Here is a 13,987-nt window from a genome sequence, read left to right as displayed (position 1 = left end):
GGTCATGAATGGTACTTCGGCGAGTTCTGTCCATGGACTCCCTCTGGTGGCTGTGAGTGGAGCTGCTGCTTCTGAGGTTCCTTCCACAGGTGACGTAGTTTATTCTTTGGCTGGCTGTTCTATTTAACTCCACTCAGATCGTTACTCCATGCCAGCTGTCAATGTTCTTGTACTGGTTCAGTTCGCTCTTGGATTTTTCTGGTGACCTGTCTACTCCAGCAGAAGCTAAGTCCCTGCTAGTTAATTATTTGTTCATTGTTTCCTTGTCCAGTTGGCTATCATGATTTTGCCTTCCTAGCTGGAAGCTCTGGGATGCAGAGTGGCACCTCCGCGCCGTGAGTCGGTGCGGAGGTCTTTTTGCACACTCTGCGTGGTCTTTTGTAGTTTTTTGTGCTGACCGCAAAGTTACCTTTCCTATCCTCAGTCTGTTTAGTAAGTTGGGCCTCCCTTTGCTGAAATCTGTTTCATTTCTGTGTTTGTGACTTTCATCTTTACTCACAGTCAATATATGTGGGGGGCTGCCTTTTCCTTTGGGGAATTTCTCTGAGGCAAGGTAGGCTTTATTTTCTATCTTTAGGGCTAGTTAGCTCTTAGGCTGTGAAGAGGCGTCTAGGTCGTGTTAGGTACGCTCCACGGCTATTTCTAGTTGTGTGATAGGATTAGGGGTTGCGGTCAGCAGAGCTCTTACTTCCCAGATCTTGTCCTGTGTGAGTTTAACCATCAGGTCGTTCGGGGTGCTCCTAACCACCAGGTCCATAACAGGACACATCAGAAGGCACTATTATAGGGTCACTGTGGTAGGCACCTTGTGGACACACCTGAAGGCACTATTATAGGGGCACTGTGGTAGGTACCTTGTGGACACATCAGAAGGCACTGTTATAGGGGCACTGTGGTAGGCACCTTATGGACACACCAGAGGGCACTATTATAGGGGCACTGTGGCAGGCACCTTATGGACACACCAGAAGGCACTGTTATAGGGGCCCCTTGGCAGGCACCTTGTGAACACATCAGAAGGCACTGTTATAGGGGCACAGTGGTAGGCACCTTATGGACACATCAGAAGGCACTATTATAAGGGCACTGTGGTAGGCACCTTGTGGACACATCAGAAATCATTATAATAGGGGCACTGTGGTGGGCATTTTATGGACACATCAGAAGACACTATTATAGGGTACTGTGGTAGGCACCTTGTGGACACATCAGAAGGCACTATTATAGGGGCACTGTGGTAGGCACCTTGTGGACACATGAGAAGGCACTATTATAGGGGCACTGTGGTAGGTACCTTGTGGACACACCAGAAGGCACTATTATAGGGGCACTGTGGTAGGCACCTTGTGGACACATCAGAAGGCACTATTATAGTGGCACTGTGGTAGGCACCTTGTGGACACATCAGAAGGCACTATTATAGGGGCACTGTGGTAGGCACCTTGTGGACACATCAGAAGGCACTATTATAGGGGCACTGTGGTAGGCACCTTGTGGACACACCAGAAGGCACTATTATAGGGGCACTGTGGTAGGCACCTTATGGACACATCAGAAGGTACTATTATAGGGGCACTGTGGTAGGCATCTTATGGACACATCAGAAGACACTATTATAGGGGCACTGTGGTAGGTACCTTATGGACACATCAGAAGGTCACTATTATAGGGGCACTCTGGTAGGCACCTTGTGGACACATCAGAAGTCATAATAGGGGCACTGTGGTGGGCATTTATGGACACATCAGAAGGCACTATTATAGGGGCACTGTGGTAGGCACCTTGTGGACACATCAGAAGGCACTATTATAGGGGCACAGTGGTAGGCACCTTATGGACACATCAGAAGGCACTATTATAGGGGCACTGTGGTAGGCACCTTATGGACACATCAGAAGGCACTATTATAGGGGCACTGTGGTAGGTACCTTGTGGATACATCAGAAGACACTATTATAGGGGCACTGTGGTAGGCACCTTGTGGACACATCAGAAGGCACTATTATAGGGGCACTGTGGTGGGTACCTTGAGGACACATCAGAAGGCACTATTATAGGGGCACTGTGGTAGGCACTTTATGGACACATCAGAAGGCACTATTATAGGGGCACTGTGGCAGGCACCTTGTGAACACATCAGAAGGCACTATTATAGGGGCACTGTGGTAGGTACCGTGTGGACACATCAGAAGGCACTATTATAGGGGCACTGTGGTAGGCACCTTATGGACACATCAGAAGGCACTATTATAGGGGCACTGTGGTAGGCACCTTGTTGACACATCAGAAGGCACTATTATAGGGGTACTGTGGTAGGTACCGTGTGGACACATCAGAAGGCACTATTATAGGGGCACTGTGGTAGGTACCTTGTGGACACATCAGAAGGCACTATTATAGGGGCACTGTGGTAGGCACCTTGTGGACACATCAGAAATCATTATAATAGGGGCACTGTGGTGGGCATTTTATGGACACATCAGAAGGCACTATTATAGGGGCAATGTGGTAGGCACCTTGTTGGCACATCAGAAGGCACTATTATAGGGGCACTGTGGTAGGCACCTTGTGGACACATCAGAAGGCACTATTATAGGGGCACTGTGGTAGGCACCTTGTGGACACATCAGAAGGCACTATTATAGGGGCACTGTGGTAGGTACCTTGTGGACACATCAGAAGGCACTATTATAGGGGCACTGTGGTAGGTACCTTGTGGACACATCAGAAGGCACTATTATAGGGGCACTGTGGTAGGCACCTTGTGGACACATCAGAAGGCACTATTATAGGGGCACTGTGGTAGGCACCTTGTGGACACATCAGAAGGCACTATTATAGGGGCACTGTGGTAGGTACCTTGTGGACACATCAGAAGGCACTATTATAGGGGCACTGTGGTAGGCACCTTGTGGACACATCAGAAGGCACTATAATAGGCGCACTGTGGTAGGTACCTTGTGGACACATCAGAAGGCACTATAATAGGGGCACTGTGGTAGGCACCTTGTGGACACATCAGAAATCATTATAATAGGGGCACTGTGGTGGGCATTTTATGGACACATCAGAAGGCACTATTATAGGGGCAATGTGGTAGGCACCTTGTGGACACATCAGAAGGCACTATTATAGGGGCACTGTGGTAGGCACCTTGTGGACACATCAGAAGGCACTATTATAGGGGCACTGTGGTAGGCACCTTGTGGACACATCAGAAGGCACTATTATAGGGGCACTGTGGTAGGTACCTTGTGGACACATCAGAAGGCACTATTATAGGGGCACTGTGGTAGGCACCTTGTGGACACATTAGAAGTCATTATAATAGGGGCACTGGTCGGCACCTTGTGGACACATCAGAAGGCACTATTATAGGGGCAGTGTGGTAGGCACCTTGTGGACACATTAGAAGTCATTATAATAGGGGCACTGGTAGGCACCTTGTGGACACATCAGAAGGCACTATTATAGGGGCACTGTGGTAGGTACCTTGTGGACACATCAGAAGGCAGTATTATAGGGGCACTGTGGTAGGTACCTTGTGGACACATCAGAAGGCACTATTATAGGGGCACTGTGGTAGGCACCTTGTGGACACATTAGAAGTCATTATAATAGGGGCACTGGTAGGCACCTTGTGGACACATCAGAAGGCACTATTATAGGGGCACTGTGGTAGGTACCTTGTGGACACATCAGAAGGCACTATTATAGGGGCACTGTGGTAGGTACCTTGTGGACACATCAGAAGGCACTATTATAGGGGCACTGTGGTAGGCACCTTGTGGACACATCAGAAGACACTATTATAGGGGCACTGTGGTAGGCACCTTGTGGACACATTAGAAGTCATTATAATAGGGGCACTGTGGTAGGCACCTTGTGGACACATCAGAAGGCACTATTATAGGGGCACTGTGGTAGGCCCCTTGTGGACACATCAGAAGTCATTATAATAGGGGCACTGTGGTAGGCCCCTTGTGGACACATCAGAAGTCATTATAATAGGGGCACTGTGGTAGGCACCTTGTGGACACATCAGAAGGCACTATTATAGGGGCACTGTGGTAGGCCCCTTGTGGACACATCAGAAGTCATTATAATAGGGGCACTGTGGTAGGCCCCTTGTGGACACATCAGAAGTCATTATAATAGGGCCACTGTGGTAGGCACCTTGTGGACACATCAGAAGGCACTATTATAGGGGCACTGTGGTAGGCCCCTTGTGGACACATCAGAAGTCATTATAATAGGGGCACTGTGGTAGGCCCCTTGTGGACACATCAGAAGTCATTATAATAGGGGCACTGTGGTAGGCACCTTGTGGACACATCAGAAGGCACTATTATAGGGGCACTGTGGTAGGCCCCTTGTGGACACATCAGAAGTCATTATAATAGGGGCACTGTGGTGGGCACCTTTTGGACACTGATGGTGGCGACATGGGCACTGTGGATGTTATTGTAATAGGAGCCGTGTGGCTGTATCGGGGACTCCATGACTTGCACTGCAATGTATGATGTCCCCGGAGGTGTATGGATTCCAGCCTGTCTCTCTCGGCGGCTCTCTGCACCCTGTGACTCAGCCTGTGATGACCTATAATGTCCATTATTGTATCTTGTGTTACTTGCGCTGTCTGCAGATTTCAGGGATTACGTAATCCGCACCAGATTACGCCATTAATGGAGAGAACTCCAGCAAAGTTTTATGTGATGTCATGTGACCAGTGAGCAAATGTCGGTGCAAATGCAACTTTCGTCCCTGATCAGTGATTAAGAGGGGTTCAGGGAACCATTAGGAGGCAACGCTAAATTTCAGCCTCGGGTTGGTGCGTTTAGTTCTCCTCTTAAGAGTCATTTAAAGGGACATTGAAGCCCAAGTCTGACTTTATGCTCCATTTTAGTTCTTCATTGTTATGTAATGTATTTTTTCTTCTTGATACTTTTTTTTTAGAACTTTGGAAAAGCCTTGAGAGCCGCCGGCCGCTACATGATTATTGGCCTGCAGGGACTGGCGAACGCCTATGTGGCTCCGTTCGGGGTCACTTCAGTCGTGCTTTCAGCGTCATCTCACTAAATCCGTTTGGAGAACTGTATTCCGACATTTCATAGAAGAAGAGAAAAAAATGGACCAAACAGTGGAAGTTATAAAAATGACACGATGAAGAACCGCGAGGAAGGAACATGGTGGCACCTGATCATCTCTTATATTATACCATAGACAGTAGCCACCGGCTCCTCCTAAAGAATGGCGGCAAAGTCTAAAACTGGAAATATTGACTTTGAGCATTTACCCTTTAAAAAAATATATGAAGTCACATGACAACCAATATGGCTGCCATGAATTAGACCATGCTGCCGTCTATCAACATCTATGGCAACCCCTTGAAGGGCTGTCATGGTGGCCATATTGGTTCCCAGAAATGGTACCAAGGTTGTACTTTCAACTGACATGTAATTCTCCATTTCACCTTTAGAGGCCACTATAGGGAAAATTACTAACCGCTCCTTGCTTAAAGGGGTTGTCCATCATTGGCGACAATTGTTTTTTAAAGGGGTTGCCTAGAGCACTTGTCATGCTCATGTGAAAACGAGTGTATGGGGGTCTATGTATAAAACAATGTCTATCAACTTTCCTGTAGTGAATTTTTAGGGGCTGTAGTCACAGCTCGGGCAGATTCTTGAGTGGCCCATGGGTCGCCATTGCTAAGAGGAGGGCAGCACTATCTGTGGTGGCACAAGGACACACCCTGAGGAGATATGTGCATTTTATGAAGAGGATCAGAGAGATTTAGTATGTGGCTGAAGGATAGTCGTAGGTTTGTATTATAGTAGAGCGTAGAAGAAGGAGGAGATTTTATTACTTGTGGCGAGAAAGATAGAGGATGGAGTATGTGGAATTAGGGTTAAGTTTTGACTGTTTAGCATACTAGAACCAACGAGATATTTCAGAAAGATCCCCTCAAAAACAAGCTGATCACAGGTGATCCTTTGGTGGATCTCTGGTGATCAGATGTGATAGTGATCAGTTTCCCCGCAGTGCCTCCACAGGTGAAATGAGGTATTACATAGCACCCATTGAAATCTAAAGGTAACTGATGTAGTACATAGACATGCTGGGTCCTCCAGAAAGAGGCACTCTTTGTAGCAACTGATCTCCTCTCTGGGTCATACATCGTGCTCCTAAACTGCTCCTTCTATTAACTCAAGATAGTCTTGAAAATAAATTATATAAACCTTAAAACCCTTTTAAAAAAAGACCTGTCACCCGGTGAAAAGTAGTTTGTTTTGCTCCCATTTTATTTCCACTGATCCTCTGAATTTTCCGCTTTTTATTTTTTTTAAATCCGCCAAACAGTTCCAGAGATATGGGTCTTTTTATTTACCGCTGTTTACTGCTAAGGGGACGTGGCTCGCAGGATTTTTTCTGGGGGCGTGTCTTTAGGCTATCTTGTCCTGTGAGTCACGCCTCCTTGCAAAACACCAAAAACAACAGCAGCAAATCGAAAATCCCATATCTATAGAACCGAATCTCGGATTTGAAAAGCGAAAAAACTCCAATTCTCAGTGGAGCAGTGGGAATAAAACGAGAGCAAAAAACTGGCCACTTCTGACCTGGAGACGTGTCCCCTTTAAGCAGTGAATATATGCTAATCTGATGTTTTGCTCCCTGTTTTAGAGGCAGATCATCTGGGAATGTAGATTACACTGATTGTTCTTCTGTTTACAAATGGGACTTTATATAAATGGTAGTTATACCATCGAGTAACCGGATAGTATTGAGGATGTCTACCTCGTCCTTTATGTGTTAATGAGCAAAATTGAAATAATATAATCTAAAACAAAAACATCCTGTACATTTCAAATAGATTTAACATTTTTCAAAATTGCTGCTTGCTGTTAGTGAATGGAAACCTGATTTTTATCCAAATGCTAAACAGCAACTGTCCTCTCCGTCATGCCCTGCTGCTAAAGGCTCATTACAAGAAAGATACACTGCAACTAATCATTTTCCTGAGTCTGTTGGACATAATCAGAAGAGATTTTCAGCCTCTGGATGCAAATAAAAGCATTTATAGCCAATAAAAGTAAGCAGAGATATAAACAATAATGAGAAAAGTGTATTTCTGAAGAAAAAAAAATTATATATATATATATATATATATATATATATATATATATATATATACCGTATATATTATACATTGAAACAGCTTTAATTACATAAACCCCTTTAAAGTGAAATGAAATGCACTCTAACATATATTTGTATATCAGAATCATCTCTTTAAAATAAAGTTTCATCTTTAAACAGGTTGAATTTTCATCTAAAACACTACGCTAATTTTTTTTTAAATGAGTCTTTATGAGTTTCGGATCAACTGTAAAAGATCATAACATTTTGTTACCTGCAGTCACTACTAGAGGGAGCCGAGATGTTTACTGCATACAGTGTGCAGTGACCTCTAGTGGTGGCGGAGGGAGACACTATTTTATCGGTTATTTCTATGTCTATGCAGATGAATTGGAAATTCTATGATAACTATAAAGATATAGTAATAAATAAATCAATACAGAGCACTGAACCTTAATAAGATTAAGAACACAAAATAGTGTCCACTTAGAGACATTCACATTTTGGAGAAGGTGCAATTCAAAAAACGCCAAAAATATAGCAATGATAGTTGATAGATAATACTTGTTTTAATAATACTTGTATTTTTATCTAATATATCATATATGTACAAGCAATATAAATAATAACACAGACATGAAATAAAAAATACCAGAAATTATGTAATCAAGTCCGCCCCTCCCCCATCAAAATGAAGACCTCCTCAAAAATGAGGAAAAAAAATTTTTTACATACCGTATGTGTGTGTGCAATTCCACAATTTTTGGTGATTTATTTTAGTCATTTTGTCCTAATTTTAATCTTATTTGTGTGACGATTTTTTTTTTTTCAGTTTTTTTAATCATTTTGTCCTAATTTTTTATCTTATTTGTGTGATGTTTTTTAACAATTGTATAAGTTGAGATACTTTTATGAAGATTTGTATACTTTTGGATATTTTGGTTAATTATCATGAAGATTTAGGTGTAAATTGAGAACCAATGGGCTGAGCGACAATTTGAAACATTTCACGAGTCATGAAAAAAATTGTTTTACTTGTCAAATACCAATTTTGAATTATGTAAATGTTTTCCTGAGCTGTGTTCATTTCTCAAAGGAACAGTGCACCTATAAATTAATTAAACTAACCTTTAAAGGGTTTTCCCTATCTTCTTAGGTGACTATTGTTGGATAGAGCTAGTAAAAACAAGCACTTTTGCAATTTACTGGTTAATAAAATTTGCTGCCGTTCTTGAGATATTACCATTTTTCTTTTTTTTTTACACCTTGTTGCCTAGGAGACCGACCGCCGCTGCTATTTAACTTACAAGCACTGGGCTGAACCTGGATGTGATTAGTAGGTAAAGGCATGCACCAACAATCAAGAGCATAAAGAACTAGTTTTAAAAACTTAAGCACAAAAAAACAAGAATTTATTTATTTTTTAAAAAAGCTCAAGCACAGCACGTGTTCTGCTGTCTAGTAGCAGTGGTCGGTTTCCAAGGTAACAGCCTGTAAAGAAAAATGTTAATATCTCAAAAACGGGTGAAAATTTTTATAAGCAGTAAATTGCAAAATTTCTTTTATTTACAAGCCCTATCCAACAATCTGACATTTATGAAGATGGAAATAACCCTTTAAATAAAAAAAATGAAATAGAATTGACCTGGCTGTTTGTCATTTTCTGTATGATCAGTCTTGTAGGAATCCTGAGGTTAATTTGCTGATGATCAGTTCCATCTTTTGCTGCTGGTGGAATGAAGTCTTGTTCTCATAGCCTTAGTAATATTTTGTCCTACAGCACACAGGTCAGAGGGGAGAGGCTCCTGCTGCAGCCAGGAAAGTGAGGGGGGAGGCTCCTGCTGCAGCCAGGACAGTGAGAGGGAAGGCTCCTTCTTCAGCCAGGACAGCGACTGGCAAAAATAATGACATGGTTTTTATAGTGAATGAGTCCTGCAACCACAGTTTATTCTGTATATTTGTTCTGTAGGAAGACATTTTAAAGATAATTAATAATTAACCCTATAAGTATTGTATATTGAAGTCTTTGTAATGTACATTCTGTGTAAATAAAGTTTTTTTCCCCAATCTTTTCAAATAGAATCTTGCAGAAAACTAACAACTATTGTTAATACAAACAGGTCTCTTGACTGTGTGGACCAATCAAATAACAGATGTCTCCGAAGTGATCTGGTGAGAGGCAGACGCTTAAGTTCAGCTACACAGGGGCCCATGGGGGAGGGGGGCCCAACGAGGGAGGCGGTGGTGTGTTATTACTTATTATGGTTTATGTAGACTCCTAGGAATCATAGTACACATCCAACCACACAGGACACTAGTATGTTCATTATCTCCCTTTGTTGCGCGGGGAAAGTGGTCCCTCCCTGTGTGGGAATTAATCTTCCCCTAGATAGATTTTGGTAAATTTTATAGTACCCTGAATTCAAACTCAGGACCCCTAACCTGGAAGGCAGAAACAGTAACAATGAGCCAAAGGCTGCAAGTGTAGGAGAATCTTCTCTGCATAAAGATCTAAATAGTTTTCTTCACCTATAGTACATAGAGGTAAACCGTACATTAGGGATAAAAAAAAAAAAAGTGAAAATTAAAGAATAAATATTGTGCACGAGTAGTGCAATGTTTGGAGCTTGCGCGCTTAGTGCAATGTTTGGAGCGTGCACGATTTGCACAGTGTTTGGAGCGTGCACAATAAGCGCACTGTAGCGTGCACGATTAGCACAGTGTTTGAGGCGTGCAGGATTAGCGTACTGTTTGGAGTGTGCACGATTAGTGCAATGTTTGGAGCGTGCGCGGTTAATGCAATGTCTGGAACATGCACGATTAGCACCGTGTTTGGAGCGTGCACGATTAGCGCACTGGAGTGTGCACGATTAGTTCACTGTTTGGAGTGTGCACGATTAACACACTGAAGCGTGCATGATTAGCGCACTGGAGTGTGCACGATTAGCGCACTGGAATGTGCACGATTAGCGCACTGGTTTGAGTGCACGAGTAGTACCGTGTTTGGAGCGTGCACAATTAGCACACTGATTGGAGCGTGCACGATTAGTGCAATGTTTGTAGCGTGCACAATTAGTGCACTGTTTGGGGCATGCACGATTAGCGCACTGTTTGGAGTGTGCACGATCAGTGCACTGTTTGTAGCGTACTCGATTAGCGCACTGTTTTGAGCGTGCATGATTAGCACCGTTTTTGGAGCGTGCACGATTAACGCACTGGAGCATGCATGATTAGCACCGTGTTTGGGGTGTGCATGATTAGCGGACTGCTTGGAGTGTGCACGATTAGTGCAATGTTTGGAGCGTGCGCGATTAGTGCAATGTTTGGAGCATGCACGATTAGCACCATGTTTGGAGCATGCACAATTAGCGCACTGTTTGGAGCGTGCACGATTAGCACCGTGTTTGGAGCGTGCACGATTAGCACACTGGAGCGTGCACAATTAGCGCACTGGAGCGTGCACGATTAGCGCACTGGAGCGTGCTTGATTAGTGCCCTGTTTGAAACGTGCTTGATTAGCGCCCTGTTTGGAAGGTGCTTGATTAGCGCCCTATTTGGAGCGTGCACAATTAGCGCCCTGTTTGGAGCGTGCACGATTAGCGCCCTGTTTGGAGCGTGCTCGATTAGCACACTGTTTGGAGTGTGCACCATTAGCGCACTGTTTGGAGCGTGCACGATCAGTGCACTGTTTGTAGCATACTCGATTAGCGCACTGCTTTGAGCGTGCACGATTAGCACCGTGTTTGGAGCGTGCACGATTAGCGCACTGTTTGGAGCGTGCACGATTAGTGCCCTGTTTGGAGCGTGCTCGATTAGCGCCCTGTTTGGAACGTGCTCGATTAGCGCCCTGTTTGGAGCGTGCACAATTAGCGCCCTGTTTGAAGCGTGCACTATCAGCACCGTGTTTGGAGCGTGCACGATTAGTGCACTGTTTGGAGCGTGCATGATTAGCACACTGGAGCGTGCACGATTAGCGCCCTGTTTGGAACGTGCTGGATTAGCGCCCTGTTTGGAGCGTGCACAATTAGCGCCCTGTTTGAAACGTGCACGATTAGCACTGTGTTTGGAGCGTGCTCGATTAGTACCCTGTTTGGAACATGCTCGATTAGCGCCCTGTTTGGAGCGTGCCCAATTAGTGCCCTGTTTGGAGCGTGCACGATTAGCGCCCTGTTTGGAGCGTGCCCAATTAGTGCCCTGTTTGGAGCGTGCACGATTAGCGCCCTGTTTGGAGCGTGCTTGATTAGCGCCCTGTTTGGAGCGTGCACAATAAGCGCACTGTAGCGTGCACGATTAGCACAGTGTTTGAGGTGTGCAGGATTAGCGTACTGTTTGGAGTGTGCACGATTAGTGCAATGTTTGGAGCGTGCGCGGTTAATGCAATGTCTGGAACGTGCACGATTAGCACCGTGTTTGGAGCGTGCACGATTAGCGCACTGGAGTGTGCACGATTAGTTCACTGTTTGGAGTGTGCACAATTAGCGCACTATTTGTAGTGTACTTGATTAGCGCACTGTTTGGAGCGTGCACGATTAACACACTGAAGCGTGCATGATTAGCGCACTGGAGTGTGCACGATTAGCGCACTGGAATGTGCACGATTAGCGCACTGGTTTGAGTGCACGAGTAGTACCGTGTTTGGAGCGTGCACAATTAGCACACTGATTGGAGCGTGCACGATTAGTGCAATGTTTGTAGCGTGCACAATTAGTGCACTGTTTGGGGCATGCACGATTAGCACCGTTTTTGGAGCGTGCACGATTAACGCACTGGAGCATGCACGATTAGCACCGTGTTTGGGGTGTGCATGATTAGCGGACTGTTTGGAGTGTGCACGATTAGTGCAATGTTTGGAGCGTGCGCGATTAGTGCAATGTTTGGAGCGTGCACGATTAGCACCATGTTTGGAGCATGCACAATTAGCGCACTGTTTGGAGCGTGCACGATTAGCACCGTGTTTGGAGCGTGCACGATTAGCGCACTGGAGCGTGCACAATTAGCGCACTGGAGCGTGCACGGTTAGCGCACTGGAGCGTGCTTGATTAGTGCCCTGTTTGGAACGTGCTTGATTAGAACCCTGTTTGGAAGGTGCTTGATTAGCGCCCTATTTGGAGCGTGCACAATTAGCGCCCTGTTTGGAGCGTGCACGATTAGCGCCCTGTTTGGAGCGTGCTCGATTAGCACACTGGAGCATGCACGATTAGCGCACTGTTTGGAGTGTGCACGATTAGCGCACTGTTTGGAGCGTGCACGATCAGTGCACTGTTTGTAGCATACTCGATTAGCGCACTGCTTTGAGCGTGCACGATTAGCACCGTGTTTGGAGCGTGCACGATTAGCGCACTGTTTGGAGCGTGCACGATTAGTGCCCTGTTTGGAGCGTGCTCGATTAGCGCCCTGTTTGGAACGTGCTCGATTAGCGCCCTGTTTGGAGCGTGCACAATTAGCGCCGTGTTTGAAGCGTGCACTATTAGCACCGTGTTTGGAGCGTGCACGATTAGTGCACTGTTTGGAGCGTGCATGATTAGCGCACAGGAGCATGCACGATTAGCGCCCTGTTTGGAACGTGCTGGATTAGCGCCCTGTTTGGAGCGTGCACGATTAGTGCCCTGTTTGAAACGTGCTCGATTAGCGCCCTGTTTGGAGCGTGCACGATTAGCGCCCTGTTTGAAACGTGCACGATTAGCACTGTGTTTGGAGCGTGCTCGATTAGTACCCTGTTTGGAACATGCTCGATTAGCGCCCTGTTTGGAGCGTGCACAATTAGTGCCCTTTTTGGAGCGTGCACGATTAGCGCCCTGTTTGGAGCGTGCTTGATTAGCGCCCTGTTTGGAGCGTGCACTATTAGCGCCCTGTTTGGAGCGTGCACGATTAGCGCCCTGTTGGAGCACTCGGCGGACTTTTTTTTTTGCGCATGCGGAAAATTCTTGATGTCTGAATGAGGCTATGGCTGTGTGCACACGTTGCTGTTTTTTCGCGTTTTTTTTCACGGTTTTTCCCAATAAAAACGCTATAAAACCGCAAAAAAAAAAACGCATACAATAAGCATCCCATCATTTAGAATGAATTCTGCATGTTTTGTGCACATCGCGGTAAAAAACGCAGCATGTTCATTAATTTTGCGTTTTTTTTTGCGGATTTCCCACTACAAAATGCATTGGGAAATGTCCGGAAAAAAACGCATCAAAAACGCAACAAAAACGCACCAAAAACGCGGCAAAAACGCATGCAGATTTCTTGAAGAAAATTTCAGGTTTTTCTCAGGAATTTTCTGCGAGAAATCCTGAACGTGTGCACATAGCCTAAGGGTATGGGCACACGTCAGGTTTTTTTACTGACAAAATCCTGAGAATTCTGCCAGAAATTCGCGTTTTTTTCAGCGCGGATTTCTCGCGGAATTTGCGTGGTTTTTGCGCGGATTTTTTGCGGAATTTTTGCGGGTTTTTTTTTTTTCCCTGAATGTCAGTTTTGCTATTAAATCCGCAAAAAATCCGCAAAAAGAATGAGCATGTCCATTCTTTTTGCGGATTGCGTTTTTTTTGCGGAAAAAAATGCATACATCTGCACAAAAAATGCGGAATGCATTCTAAATGATAGAATGCATAATTTTAGCGTTTTTTATGTGGATTTATAGCGTTTTTATAGCGAAAATCCGCAAAAAATCCGGACGTGTGCACATACCCTTATAGGTGATGTTCCCTGAGCAGTCTGGAAAGTAAATAGTTAAAACGGCCTAATAATGAGATTAATGATGCCGAATCACTGATGAGCCGCAGAGGTTTTTTTTTTTTTTTTTAACTCTATCCGATCCAGAACGAGAGGGAAGAGTGGCTGGAGGAAATGACCTGATGGA

General features: G+C 44.9%; 1 protein-coding gene across 1 annotated transcript in view; it reads left to right on the top strand.

Moving 5' to 3' along the window:
• C5H1orf115 (chromosome 5 C1orf115 homolog) overlaps positions 1–9,204 on the top strand; it is a 35,812-nt gene extending 26,608 nt beyond the window's left edge. The window contains exon 2 of the mRNA XM_069768470.1: positions 4,957–9,204. Within this exon, the coding sequence (XP_069624571.1) occupies positions 4,957–5,079 (123 nt within the window). The 3' untranslated portion in view covers positions 5,080–9,204. The remainder of the gene's footprint in view (positions 1–4,956) is intronic.
• The last annotated feature ends 4,783 nt before the right edge of the window (positions 9,205–13,987 follow it).

The sequence above is a fragment of the Ranitomeya imitator genome, chromosome 5 (genome assembly GCF_032444005.1).
Source record: "Ranitomeya imitator isolate aRanImi1 chromosome 5, aRanImi1.pri, whole genome shotgun sequence".
Taxonomy (NCBI): Eukaryota; Metazoa; Chordata; class Amphibia; order Anura; family Dendrobatidae; genus Ranitomeya; species Ranitomeya imitator.
This window is presented reverse-complemented; position numbering and strand designations above follow the sequence as displayed.